Raw genomic sequence first — 13966 nt, 5'->3', positions numbered from 1 at the left:
TTGGAGCCAGGAGTGGCTGCTGAAGTGATGCTGTTTGGAGGTTTGAACTCTGCCTCTGGTAAACAAGTATCACTTTTCAAAAAACATGGAAGCATGGGAGCAAGCCAGAGGCTGAACGTAGATGTTTCTGATATACTGCCAAAAGTCACAGCAACCAAAATACTGTTCTAAATTGTACACATCTAGTGACACGTTTACAGTAGATGAACATAAGGAATACATAATATGTGGCCGGCGTTTTGAACATGTTCATACTGAGTAAGACCAGGTTAAAAATCAGGTGTTTAAAAAGACGACTGAGACATCCAGGAGTCAAACCTAGAATGGCCTGATAACCAGTATCACCCAATAAATTATATGTAGAAATTGTACTAAATCTCACTATATGAAATTGCAGCTTTAGTGTGTAACAGGGATTGCCTACACCTCTGACTCTTAGGTCAGACTAGGTCAGTTTCCTGAAGCCAGCCAGGAACCTTTAATCTTCTGATTTGAGGTCAGACGTGTTATCCGTTGCAAAATCAATTTTAAAAAAGTGCAATAATAAAATCTGTGCAATCAGTGGGTGTTTATTGTAATCAAATAAATATATGTCAACAATGAATCAACAGGAATATTGGAGGAGAGTAGAACAGGACAGAATAGCTTGTATATAATGTAATAACAAATTATATTATAATGTAATTTAATGGAGCAGAATAGAATAAATAGAATATGTTATTATTAATACAGTTATTATTTGAATAGAATGTATGTAGTAATATATAATAGAATACAATGTGCATCTTCTTCACTCCCCTGTGTTCCTGCTGTTTTCCCTTCCTCATGTGTCCTCTTTGTCCCCAGTTTGTCTTTGTCTGTGTGTGTGTGTGTGTGTGTGTGTGTGTGTGTGTGTGTCTGTTGCTGGGCGTGGCCCTCCAGACTCCTGCTCCCGCCAAACCACCTGCACACCTGCTTCAGACGAGCTCATTAACTCAACCAGTCCCCTGCAGTATTTAAAGCCGGCTCTTAATATGCAGCAAAGGGCCGCGGGTCGGACTCGAACCCGGGTCGCTTATGACTGGTGAGCAGGTGAGCCACCGGCCCCGTCGCCAACTCCACATCAGAACGTGATGAAACGTGCACCTAACACAGCCCGTGTATCGGTGCGTAACAAAAACATGTTGCGAAACAAGGGATGAGCTGAAGAGTTCAGAGAGAAGAAAAATAAGTCGCTTCTTGCACGTGCAGCAAAGTGCCACAAAATGACTGACTTTCCGTGTGGTGGTGCTGCTGTTACTTGTACCGGCTCCGGGACTGGCGGCGACAGGGGTGAACATGAGCCCGAAGAGACAGACAGCAGAGATGAGGGCAACAGCAAAACAGCAGAGTCAAATCCAGCATCTCAGAGTCCATGACATGGTAAGGTTGGATAGTTTGCTTCATCAGTTGCAAGTGAGATAGCTTATAGTTACACAAGTATCAATAAGACATGAATATGATGGCTTGCTGCTGATTTTTTTCTGGGTTTAATGAAACAAAAACTACTAAAAGGATAAGTCTTGTCCCTGTATTTCTCAACCTGCTGTAGCTACTGTCTAGATGAAATTAGTCTGTCATATCTTTTCAGATACAATTTCTATTGAAACTGCCTGTAGAGTGGTGTTTTGTTGCCCTCACATATTTGATTTGGGTTATAGACAGTGTCATTGTATCCCATGTGTCTAGCTTGGCATCATTGATCTATAAACATTTAAATCACAGACACTCATTTGTGCAGGTGGACAAATGCTTTGTGCGGAGAGTGGGCTGACCAGGGACAAATTCCCCAGCCACTTTTTTGCCCCAGTCCTCCCCTGGGTTCACCTCCTCCTGCTCGGCAACACCCTGCCTCACCCAGCTCCTCATCGTATTTACTGTCCCATTCCTCTTTATACCATTTTGAGCCCTTGCAGACTATGCACTCAATCACTTATCAGGTGACATTAAGTCTGTGAGGGTTCAGGACTTAGGCCTTAGGGGGGCATTGATGGTGTCACTCTTCCTTGTATACCTCCTCTTCCTCTTGCCAGTCCTGTCTTTTCCTCTTGTGGGTGGAGTAAAGCACATCTGTCGCTGAAGCTCCTGTAGGTCTGGAAATAACCACAGGAACCAGAGATAGGGAGGCAGGCAGGAGAGATCTGGGAACTGGTTTGGTGACACCTAGAGGTGGCCTGAGAGTTGTCCAGCAGATGGAGCCACTGCCTTTCCTCAACTGCAGGAGACAGGCTCTCTGGGCTCATGATGGTGGTCTTTCTCCAGCACACAATTCTTTTCTTCTTTTTTTTTTAAACATCTTTTTATTGCACATTTTGTTAATTTTACAAACAAGGAGCAACAGGACAAGAAGGTACATGTAGGTAATTGATAATAATAACAAAAGTAAAAAAAGAAAAAGGGGGGGGGGGGCAAAAGAGAAACAAAAAGCAAGACAAAAAAAATAAATAAATAAATAAAAAACCTCAGTTCAGCTCGTTATTCCAGTCATCTACTTCTATATCATTTTTCTCAAGGAAATTACAAAAAACTTTCCAGATTTTCCAAAACTTGTCCAGCTTATTCTTTGTGGTGAAGCTTATCTTCTCTAAAGCAAAGTAAAAAGTCATTCCTGTCAGCCATTGTGAGGTAACACAAGATTTTTCTTTTTTCCATGAACAGGCTGTACATCTTTTAGCTTCTAGAAAACAAATATTGAGTAAGGATTTTTCATTTTTAGAGGTCACAAAGTCATCCGGGTAGATATTCAATAAACATAGTTTTGGATTGAGAGGCACTTCTTTATCAATGATTTGACTGGCCAGATTCAACACTTTCTTCCAAAAAGAGTGTGTCAGTGGGCATTCCCACATACAATGAAATAAAGATCCCTTCTGCTGCTTACATTTAATGCAAGAGTCTGGGAAATTTGGGTTAAAGAGGTGCAGCCTACTTGGGGTAATATCCTGTCTGCGTATCCATTTGTTTTGCAGTGACTTAGAATATGTATTCACAGTTTGGGTTTGAGCTATTAAAGATGCTTTGGACCATTCTCCCTCTGTTAAATTCTCCTGCATATCTGATCTCCATGATTGTAGTATGTTTTGTGATGACTCTTTGGATTTACTTACAAACAAATCATATAAAAAAGACACCTGTCCCCTAGAGTTTAAAGATCTTACTGTAAAATCTTCAAGGGTAGACAGAGGGGGAATACTCAAGCTATTACACTGCCTGGCCAGTATGAAACTTCTCAGTTGAAGATATTTAAAGAAATGTTTTGACGGGATTCCATATGTGGCCTACACAATTCTTTTGTTTTCTTTCATGTTTGCAGTATCGAAAAATATTCCAAGTGTTATGTAGTGTGGTAGTATGTAGTATTAAGAGTACAATATACAGTGAACAAAAATGGGAAAAAAAACCCAACACCTTTTTGTTTTTACTCCCATTTTTCATGTTTTCTAACCACACAAATGATTTTGTTCACAAATGTGTTTAAATCTGTTAGTTAGCACTTTTCCTTTGCCAAAATAATCCATCCACCTGACAGGTGTGGCATATCAAGATGCTGATTACACAGTATGATTATTGCACAGGTGTGACCACCATCTGCCTCATCCAGTGTGACACATCTCGTTTGTACAGAGTTGATCAGGATGTTGATTGTGGCCCGTGGAATTTTGGACTGCTCCTCTTCATTGACTCCGTGACGTTGCTGGATATTGGCAGGAAGTGGAACACGCCATTGTACAAGCAGATCCAGAGCATCCCAAACACGCTCACTGGATGACATGTCTAGTGACTATGGAGGCCATGCAAGAACTGTGATGTTTCGAGCTTCCAGGGATAATGTACATCATGCCGCAACATGAGGCGATGGCGGTAGATGATTGGCATGATAATGAGCCTCAGCGTGCGTGCGTGCGTGCCAGATCTGTAGGAGGTTCTGCTGATAAGGCTCCAATGCTTGTGCCTGGCTCAGTTAAAGGGCCTGGGTGCTGGGCTTCTCCTTCCTGCAAAAAATCTGCAAAGATATTGAACAACATTTGTGTTAGTACCAGAAATTATATAATAGCATGCAGTCAAGGAATATGCAACAAACAAAATACAAAATTCTGCTCAATGAACTCCTTGAGCATGACTTGCATTTCTCTTCCATGGACTCTCTCTCTGCCTTTGTGATGTGGCATGTCACATCTGTTTCTGTGGGACGCATGTGGCTTGCTTCCAGTTCCACCCACTTGGCTGCCCTGAGTTGCTGCAGGTCACTCTCATCCCACACAAAGACGCAGTGGATGAGTTAGGTCATGAAGATGATGAGCATCCAAATTGGTTGTGCATCCGGTGGCAAACCTCCTCATAAAGTGCCAGACGTTGAACCGGATCTTCCTGCCCAGTCATGCTCCAAGGATCATGTATAGATGACACTTCCTACAGCAGTCGCTCTTCATGTATAGGATTTGTAGTGGTGGCACCCCAGCATCCTTGTAGCACCTCACGTGACCCTATGCCATCTACATCATCTCCCAGCCCTCACTTGCTGTGAGTACAGACATGACATGCTCTTAAACATTGGTGGCTCAAGTCGCTGTAGACTGGGCCTGATCCATCTGCTTCCTCACAGTCTTCTATGTTGAGCCCATCTTGATGACCTGTCCAAAAAGTGAGGTGATGGAGGCCTTCACTTAATCCAGCCTGCTGAGGACATCCTGGCCGTATACCTGCATCAGTCATCAATGTTTTGGCACTGCAGACATAGCTGCTAAGTCCCCCAGCTGAACTGGTGAGATCAGCCCAGAGGAGACAGCACATGCAACTCGTCTTTAATCAGTGAGGAATTGAATTTGTTTCTAAAGCCAATTTTCTGCATGCTGCTCCTCCAGCTGCTTTTGAAGCTTGCTGCTGCTGTTTCCCAAGCCTCACTGATGCATCGGACACACAGTCTGCATGTCACACCCCAGCTTGTCTGTCAGCAGACATAGGAACTGGATGAGGTGACCAAATATCTGGCTGCGAGATGATGTTATGGCTCCAGCTGATGGCCTTTCTATTGCAGCTCTTACAGGATAGATGTTTGGATGCCAAGAAATAAAAGCTGCCGACACTAACCACCTGTCTGACCCTGTGATGTAGTGATGATGTAGCTGGACACGCGAAAGCTTCCTTGGCATCCACAGGAACAGGGGGTGCCCACAGAACTGCTCCAATGCTGGCATGCCACAAGAGGTGAGTGATGGCCGAGGTGGATATCACCACATTCTGTCCACCTTTGCATGGTCCAGGACCTTAGCAGTCCAGCGCTGGTCCAGTTCTAGCAGGGGGGATCCAACCAGCGGGCAGGCATTTTCTGCTCTCTGTTAAAAGAATATGAGCGAATGAAGGAATGAATCTATAAAAACCACAGTCTCTTAATTTTGAAGGGATTACACTCACAAAATTCACGTGATATTTCATAATACTAGTTTAGCATATTAAATATTCATCAGGAACCTCTAAGTGTTGGCGTCTTGTGGGAAAATATATGCCCATCTCAGTCATTTAGTCCTGTACAGAGCTAAAAACTTTTTGGAAGACATAAATAAAGAAATGGTGTGTATACTTGGTTATAATTTTGTACTTTTTGGGAAAATGCCAAGAGAAATTGTGGATTATTCTCAGTCCCCTGCGTAAAGCTTGGTAGTACTACCGGCTTTGGTCAAATCGTGGAAAACTCAACGAAATGTGATTGGTTATCACGGTTCTTGGGGTTGGGCCGGCATCTGAATGGTTAAATCTTGCTAACTTTTTGGTAGCGATAGGCAACGCGATTGGCTATCACTTAATAGACTTCCTCGGCCAACAGATGATATGAGCGGAAGTCCAACTGAATGATGTTTGTATGTATGAAAACATTCCTCAAAATGTCAACGAGAAAACAATCGAGCCAGCCAGGAGTCGAACCTAGAATCTTCTGATCCGTAGTCAGACGCGTTATCCATTGCGCCACTGGCCCACGTGATTTCAATCTTAATATATCCTATATGTATGTTCGTTTACGGTCATATTTACAATTTCTGATATGTACACGAAAAAAATACGTGGCTTTCTCAAACCCACTAAAAATCAAAACAAAAAAACGAAAAATAGTTACAACAATTACCCGAAATGCCCCCCATTATCCAACAGATGTCGCCATCTTTCCTTGATATCCACATACTGGTTATCAACAAAAAATGTTACAGAGTCTGTGTTGTCATCACATTAACTGGCTAATGTGTATATTTATGTAATAATGTGTATTCCTATTAACCACTGTTTACAAGAAAACCATATGTAGTAGAATCAAAATATTGCATAACTAAGAGATATAATAAAAAGTGAGTGGAAATGTTTGGTTTCAGGGATCACTGGACCTTTCTTACTGATGTTTGTCAGTAATTAGCTTTCTCACTGGCCATCAGTGACAGACATTTACAGCTTACCCATCATAAGAAGAGGTGGTAAAGTGTGTGGCTGTGTCAGCATGGACTTAAACCTCAAAACAAAGCAATCAGTGAGGTGTCCTTTTCCCTATTTACTTCCCTACTTATTTTTGGTTTAATCAAGGATCCATTATATTTATGACAGAATTTTCTTTTTCTTTTCAAGGTCTCCAGTCTGGATTTTGATACACACTTACAGTAGATGTGGTCATAAATAGATAGGCAGGTTATAAGCTATTAATTATGAGAACATTCACAAAACAACTTTGCAGAATACATGCACACACATACACATACTGTACATACTTACCAAAATAGCCAATGAAAAACCACATGACTTCATCTGTCCTGGGGGGAAGCGTTGGTTTTATGTTCACTTCAGATACAGAAACGCGTCCATTTCTTAGTAATGTCCAACCAGTTACGTCATTATGCTTCTTGTACAGATTATAGTGGAAAATTAAATTCAGATTCCTCTCAAAGATTAAGATCCTGGGTCTCCTTTTTTTTTTTTATCAACATACGCCTTTGCGGTTTTGAAAGGAAAACATCAATTACTTTTCCCAGTTCATGTAATCAGGGGTTACTTATACAAATTTATGTCATCTTGTTTCAATTTCTGTTTTCAAATTCTGTCAAGATTATGTTTACTTTATGTATGTATGATATCTTTAACATCGCCCTAGCCACACTAGTTCCCGTAGTAACACTGAAATAACACATCTCCATGTTCTGGACTTGTTTCAACTCATTTTGTTACATATCTGATAAATTGAGCAAGACCTGTAGGAACCTGCATTTCTGGAGGCATTTCTGTGTCTTTGTTTATTTGTTCTTGTTTTTTTGTTTGGATGGGCCTGGGTAGCTATTGGACAGGTTCTTGCATTGATCAAGATATGGAAAAACATATAGGCCTAAGATCAGTCTCTCTTCAATCATAATTGTAAAGGAGACTGAGAGTTGTATTCAACTGTCAAAAGTACATTTGGGACACGATATCAGTGATGTGATAGAAATGAGGTCTGTAGTTGCACAATTTGTGGCCACCATATTTAGAATTTTGGAACAGGATGTTACATACTCTGATTGTATTGATGCTGTTCTTTAAAGCAATCCTTTCATTTCCATCTTATTTAATTACTGGGTACTGTATATCAGACACAATATTTGCATTTTAGGAAGGAGATAACATTCAAGCAGGTGAACTCTCACTGATATCAGAGGGAAAACATTTTCATTTTGCTGATGCTGTCTCACCATGATTCTGGGAATCTGTGATTAAATGTTCAAAACTCATTTCTGGTCTACGTGATGTAAATCTAGAGCTAGTTAAAACTATCCTGCTCACATTTTCAGCAGTTTTGCAGAGAGAAACAAACAACAGAGCCAACCACCAAATCACTGGGTGCTCTCATTTTAAGTAAAATGGATGAAAAGGCAAACAGTTACTATTATTAACAAAAAAAATTAAGCAATAATTCTTTCAGGAAATCTGTACTTTTACTATTAAACTAATTTCATTCGTTAATACATCGTTTGCAATTACGTCACTTATTGCAACTGTATGTTCTGTGTTTTACATCACAAAATAATAATAATAATGTATAAATTGACATGCCCCTCCCATCCCATCCATCTCTGTAATGCTTTCCAGTACCCGACAGTGTATGAATCGAGCGCACCCACATACCTCTGTAACCCCGCCCCTCTGGTTAACTCCCCCAGTGACGACAAACGAATCCTCCCAATGCGGGGGCTCTGTGGATGGGCCCTGGCTGCGCCGTGGAGAAAAACGTGCCTTCATCCCGTGTGGTGTGTCAGTGACAAACAAACCAAGCCAGCGCTCAGGACCGCCGTGGAAGGGAGCGTGCTGTTTTCCACAAACGCTGCATCCACAGCAGAGCAGACAAACAGAGGGACTCATAAAGGGAAGTGCATGCATGCATTAATGTGTGTGCAGATATTTGGAGCTGGTGAAGATTTTCGAGGAAATAAAAGTGGACCGCTGCTGATGGAGCTGCTGGCACATTGAGGCTGGGCTGTGACTGTTTGCATTGTTGCATATGTTTCCTCCAATGGAATAATTGTCCTCATGCATAAAAGGAATAACTGATAAACTCACATTTTCGTTCTCAATGGTGCTTGAAGGGTAAGCAAAAATTGAAATGTTAGTGCATTGTTTATTCTCTGAAATCATCACCGCGTGGATGCATGTATGCCTTTGTTTTTCAATCCCTTCGTCCCCTCTGAATGTTTGTCAGCTAAAAAAAATCTACTAGTGCACACTTTTGCTGCACAGCATTTATACTCCTTTACCAAAAATTGAGTGAAACATGAGCATTTTACTAGTGTAGATTAATGTATTTGTGTGTGGCTGCTTGGCAACAAAACCGCCCCGGGTCTGTGCCTCTTGTGTTAGCAGAGAGATGGACGGGATCGGTAACACCATGCAGAAGAAGGCTGCAGAGCTGGAGCGGCTGGCCGAGGTGCTCGTCACCGGAGAACAGCTGAGGTAGGTCGGCTGGTCCCTATCCCACATTCCCGCTGACACTGTGCTGCAGGTCACACAGTGTTTGGGGGAAGCTGTTGTATTCATCTCAGGATCATCTGCAAATCTCTACCAGATTTGCAGTCACCATTTGAAAGATCTGATCATTAGTAAATCCTGTATTAACACGTCAAACTAATCGTTTAGTTAGTTTGCATGGCAGCTCGCGCCTGTTTTTGTGGCCCAGATCAGGATGAACAAGAACATGACAGGACATGGCACATTTAAATGAGAAAAGTGTGTGTTGTGATCGTGTTTGACAGCAGGTTAATCATTAGTTCACCCTCATGCTCTACAGACAGTTTTCAGGTCCACTGCAGCATGCACAGCCAAACAAAGGCATCCACACATGTACAACCCTCCCCATGCAGGCTGCTGCTCCTCACCTATACAACATGCACCTTACAGCCTGGTGCACTGTACTGTAGCTCTTTACATCCTGCAGGAACCTCCTTTGCTAAGCTGCTGTTAGGATTGAACACATGATTGATTTGTGTTGCTCCAGTGTGTTACAGTGCCCTTTGAGCTGCACCGGGAATGATGAACCTACTAACCCAATATCATTACCATGTCCTGCCCGTTCGCCCTATCAGGAAATTGTACCACTCACCCTGCCAGTGTTGTTGACATGCTGTACTCTTTGACCTACAGTATGTAAAGAACACCCACATAACCCCGGTGGCGTTCGCTGGCTCACGCTCCCAGCAATGAATAGAGGCTCAGTAGGTAAAGCATGGCACCAATGCCTGGAATTTCAGCCCCCCACTGAACTATGAGGAAAATATGCTACTGAATTGTGTTTTCCAGCTGGGTGTGATAAGTTGGAGTTTTGCTGTTTGTGAAAAAAGTACATGCTGTAACATTGTCCTGTTCTGAACCATAAAAAGTAACACCAAGTCATCACCTCCAGAGATTGATAGTTTGTGTCTGGACATACTCTTCAGGGTACTCTCACTTACTGCCAGTGTGTGTTTCCCTGTTTGTCATTGTGTGTGTGTGTCCCTGGCACAGCTGTATACGGAGGCTGCCAGCTGGCAGTGTGGCTGGTGTCAGTGAACGAAGGGTTGGTTGGGGTGGCTGTCCCATAGTCCACTGAGACGCTGCTGTTCTGGGGGAAGGGACTCGAGGTTTTCACATACAAGACTTGATCTCTGTCTTTCTGCCTCCTCTACAGACGCAGCAGTCAGCCTGAGGGCTTTTTTAGTCATGTTGTTGTTTAGCAGCATGTTGTTCACCACTTGTCCACCACTTTGGTCCGGACTGAAATAATCTCAACAGCTATTTAATTGATTGTCATGAAACTTGGTGCAGACATTCCTGGCCTACAGAGAATGAAGCCTATTGATCTTTGGTGATCCATTAAATTTCATCAACACCTTGGTTTATGACCAAATAAGCTGCAGAATTAATGACATACTAATGAGCCTCAACTGTACTTTTTTTATTGCTATTTGCAAATGTCAGCATGCTATGAGTGCAAATTTTATTAAATATTATACATATATTTTAGTATTTATCCCAAAGGACCACTGTCCCTGCCTCACATAGCACCTGGCATGGCTGTAGACTCTTGGTCTTGTTAAACTGTGCAGTGTGAGCACACACACACACACACACACACACACTCACACTGGACAGTTTAATGAACGCAAATGCTGACATGAGGGAGTGAGAAAGTCGCAGTCAATTTCATTTTCATGAAAACAAAATTAGACCTGATATGAAACACAGTTGGTGTAAAAGCAAGGACTGTACCTAATCCACACCTTTGTTTGATCGTTTTATCACGAGTCCAGATCATGGAACATGACTGACACAGTTCCTGGTACTGATAACGGTGCACTGGCTTTTTAAAAAAAAAAAAAAACATATCTCATTACACATTTGTGTCCCATCATGTTGAGTGCTCAATATCTTAGAGCAGATCCGCCTCAGGCACAATGCTGACAAACAGACAGAAAGACAGCTGCCATGATATGCAGACACATACAGCTGCTGTTGTAAGTCTTGTGACCAGTTCATAGCTGTGAATAGACAATTTGTTGCACTATGGCAGACTGTGATAGAGAGTGAGGCTTCATGGGTTTTTTCAGGCTGGGACTCTGCGTCATTATAGTCATACTGGGTGCCAGAGAATCATTCAGAAATGCCATCTGTTATTGTTTGATCCAGCACAAGTTTAAGAAATGTTAAGAGAATAACCAACAGAGTAAGAGCACCTACCACAAGTCTGACAACTAAGCCTCCTGTAAGGAAACAGCAAGATTGATGATTTAGCTTCCAGCTCCATTTGAAATGATTTATGGGTAGATTAGACCGAAATTTTCTGAGGCTGTACACACAGAGAGAGGATGAAGCTAGACCTGGTTGGAAGTGAAGTCTGTAACTTGTTCAGCTGAGGTTGTTTGCCCATCTCGAGTCCTGGCAGAATGGAGTGTGGGCAGGCTTGGACTAGGACTGTCACTGCTAATCCAAAGTGATTTTAGCCAGCTGCACACAGACTCAGCATGGAGTGGAACTAGCTAGCTGCAGGAACCTTGGCTGAGACTGTGGTGGGCTGTTTCACAATATTCAGGTTCAGCAAGAGGTCACCTTGATGATGTGAAACTATAGCATCCAGGTCATAGAAGCATGAGGGGTTTATCATCATGTCATCATGTAATCTTGTCACATTAGAAATCCCTGCAGACAGTGTTTGAATAGCATGCATTTATCCGAAGCCTCGAGGACTGTTTTTCTCTGTCTAACCTCGAATGAATGTTCAGGTAAATCATGTTTTCTACTATTAGAAGATTGTTTGTCATACAGACTAATATGATATGCAGCTCACATGGATAACTTAAACAGGGAATGTAAGATGCCACTTTTAGAGGGTTACGTATCATTCTTATTAAATCCAGCATGAATTCTTACTGTTATTAACATTACAAACGGGAACAGTCCTTTAAAGTTCTGGTATAAACCAAAAGATCATTAATGTCTGTTGCCAGATGTTTTCCAGTGCTGTACCCTTAAAAAAAAAAAAAAAAGAAGCAATATCAAGTCATCAATTGGTCACATGCTCTATTTCTTCACTAATAACAAAGCACCAGTGTTAATGCTAATGTTAAAGGAGAAGGCTGGTAATGTTTGACATTTTTGTTGTCGACAAAAGCCACAAAAATACCAAAACCAACAATAATTTTATCCAACTAACAGGTGTTGCCTCTGTAGCCAAATTCTGATAGAGCTTATTCTTCCTGTCGTAGAGCTCCATTGTTGTCCAAAAATTTAAAAACACTTGACGAGGCACACTGTTGCACAGGGTGACATGTGCTACAGTGACATCCCTTATTACAATGAGATCACACACACACACACATTGTAGTTTATTGGGAGACAATCCCTCATGCACCGTACCACTACTGTGAATACTCACTTATCTTATTTATCTGTTTTACTTGTTTTATTCTTATTTATTGTCCTTATTGCTGCTTGTTGATCCTTGTATTGACCCAAGTATGCTGATCTGTTGCCTCTGACATATAACTACTTTGCCTGTGAGTTTTTAAGTTGTGAAACAAGTGCGCTGTTTCCTCCTGCTCAGGTAACTTTTGCTAAAAACTGTGGCACCCAGCTGTTTTAGGAAATTACATAGCCATTTTCAGAAATGAAACTATGTGTTTGTGACCTGTATTTAAAGAATTACGTCCTCAGTAGGAACAAATGGTCTTGGGGGCTGAGTGCCAAAGACTGGGTAGGGAAGTGAGAAAGTAGGAAGAAATGGACAAATATATTGCTGGTTTCGGTCTTTTCATTGGATTTGCTGACTATAATAAAATATAGAATAATGCTTGCCTCATCCTCTTGTGCATTTAGCAATTAGCACAGTTAACACATTATGTTTCTGCTAAATATTTGTTGTCCAGGAGCCCTTAAAGTATTTTAAAAGTACTGTTTATCCTTTTTATTGTTTTTTATGTTGAATTCAGTTCTCATCATATGTACCACAAGTGTCATTACTAGTACCTACCTCAGAGGTGTCAAAGGAAACACAATAAAGGTTTTCATCTAACTTTTAAGGAATTGTTTGTTTGCTGCCCACCAGGCTGCGGCTCCACGAGGGGAAGGTGATCAAAGATCGGCGGCACCACCTGCGAACTTACCCAAACTGCTTTGTGGCCAAGGAGCTCATTGATTGGCTGATCGAACACAAGGAGGCCTCAGATCGGGACACAGCTATCAAGATCATGCAAAAACTTTTAGACCAGAGCATTGTTCACCATGGTAAGGCGTGTGTGTGTGTGTGTGTGTGTGTGTGTGTGTGTGTGTGTGTTCACAGTGTGTGGGGTCAGTCTTTGTTTGCAGTTTTCTTGTTTACTATTTCCTTTAGCTGCAGGGGTCTCTCTCCATCTCCTGCTCTTTCTTTCTTTCATTCTTTCTTTCTTTCTTTCTTTCTTTCTGCATTGACATTTTCTGGGAATGATCAGTGCGTCTTAATGGATGACTGTCCATGTCTCCCAGCCAGTTTGACTCCAATGTAGCGTCTCACTACCTGCTTCACATTTGACCAGACTCTGAAGACGGGGACAGAAGGAACTGGCTGCCTCTTTCTCTTTAGTTGATGTTTAGACAGAGCTAACTCAATACTTACTTACCCCAGCTGTAGATTAATGATTTAATCATGTTTGGATTTTAGTGACTGCTTTATAAAAACATAATCTAGATTATCAAGATCTCCTTATAAGATGCTTTGCTTCTTATAAGGAGATTATGTGTTTTTGTAGACCTAGCCAGAAGTTAGCATCACCCTGGTTCCCTCGCCAAAAAGCCAATGTGATTTTTTACATTGGTTTTTGGATTATTGCAGAAAATATGATGTGTTACAAACAAAAGTTAAGTGTAAACATATGTAAAGAAGAAAAGTAAACTGTAAAGTTTATTCACAGTTACCTCAGTTACGAACATGAAACAGGTTTTT

General features: G+C 41.6%; 1 protein-coding gene and 1 non-coding gene across 3 annotated transcripts in view; one reads left to right on the top strand and one right to left on the bottom strand.

Annotated features, from left to right (window-relative positions):
- Positions 1-5916: 5916 nt before the first annotated feature.
- Positions 5917-5989, bottom strand: trnar-acg. The gene has a single exon. It is a non-coding gene; the product is annotated as a tRNA-Arg (tRNA).
- Positions 5990-8276: 2287 nt separating this feature from the next.
- The window catches only part of deptor (DEP domain containing MTOR interacting protein), a 33142-nt gene continuing 27452 nt past the window's right edge, over positions 8277-13966 (top strand). The window contains exons 1-3 of one of the 2 annotated variants that reach the window (XM_022753308.1): positions 8277-8607; positions 8881-8970; positions 13094-13272. In XM_022753308.1, the coding sequence (XP_022609029.1) occupies positions 8594-8607; positions 8881-8970; positions 13094-13272 (283 nt within the window). In that variant the 5' untranslated portion in view covers positions 8277-8593. Of the gene's footprint in view, positions 8608-8877; positions 8971-13093; positions 13273-13966 lie in introns of both variants that reach the window. The other variant, XM_022753307.1, reaches the window with a different exon arrangement.

Source organism: Seriola dumerili, unplaced genomic scaffold (genome assembly GCF_002260705.1).
Source record: "Seriola dumerili isolate Sdu_G_001 unplaced genomic scaffold, Sdu_1.0 BDQW01000191.1, whole genome shotgun sequence".
NCBI lineage: Eukaryota > Metazoa > Chordata > Actinopteri > Carangiformes > Carangidae > Seriola > Seriola dumerili.
This window is presented reverse-complemented; position numbering and strand designations above follow the sequence as displayed.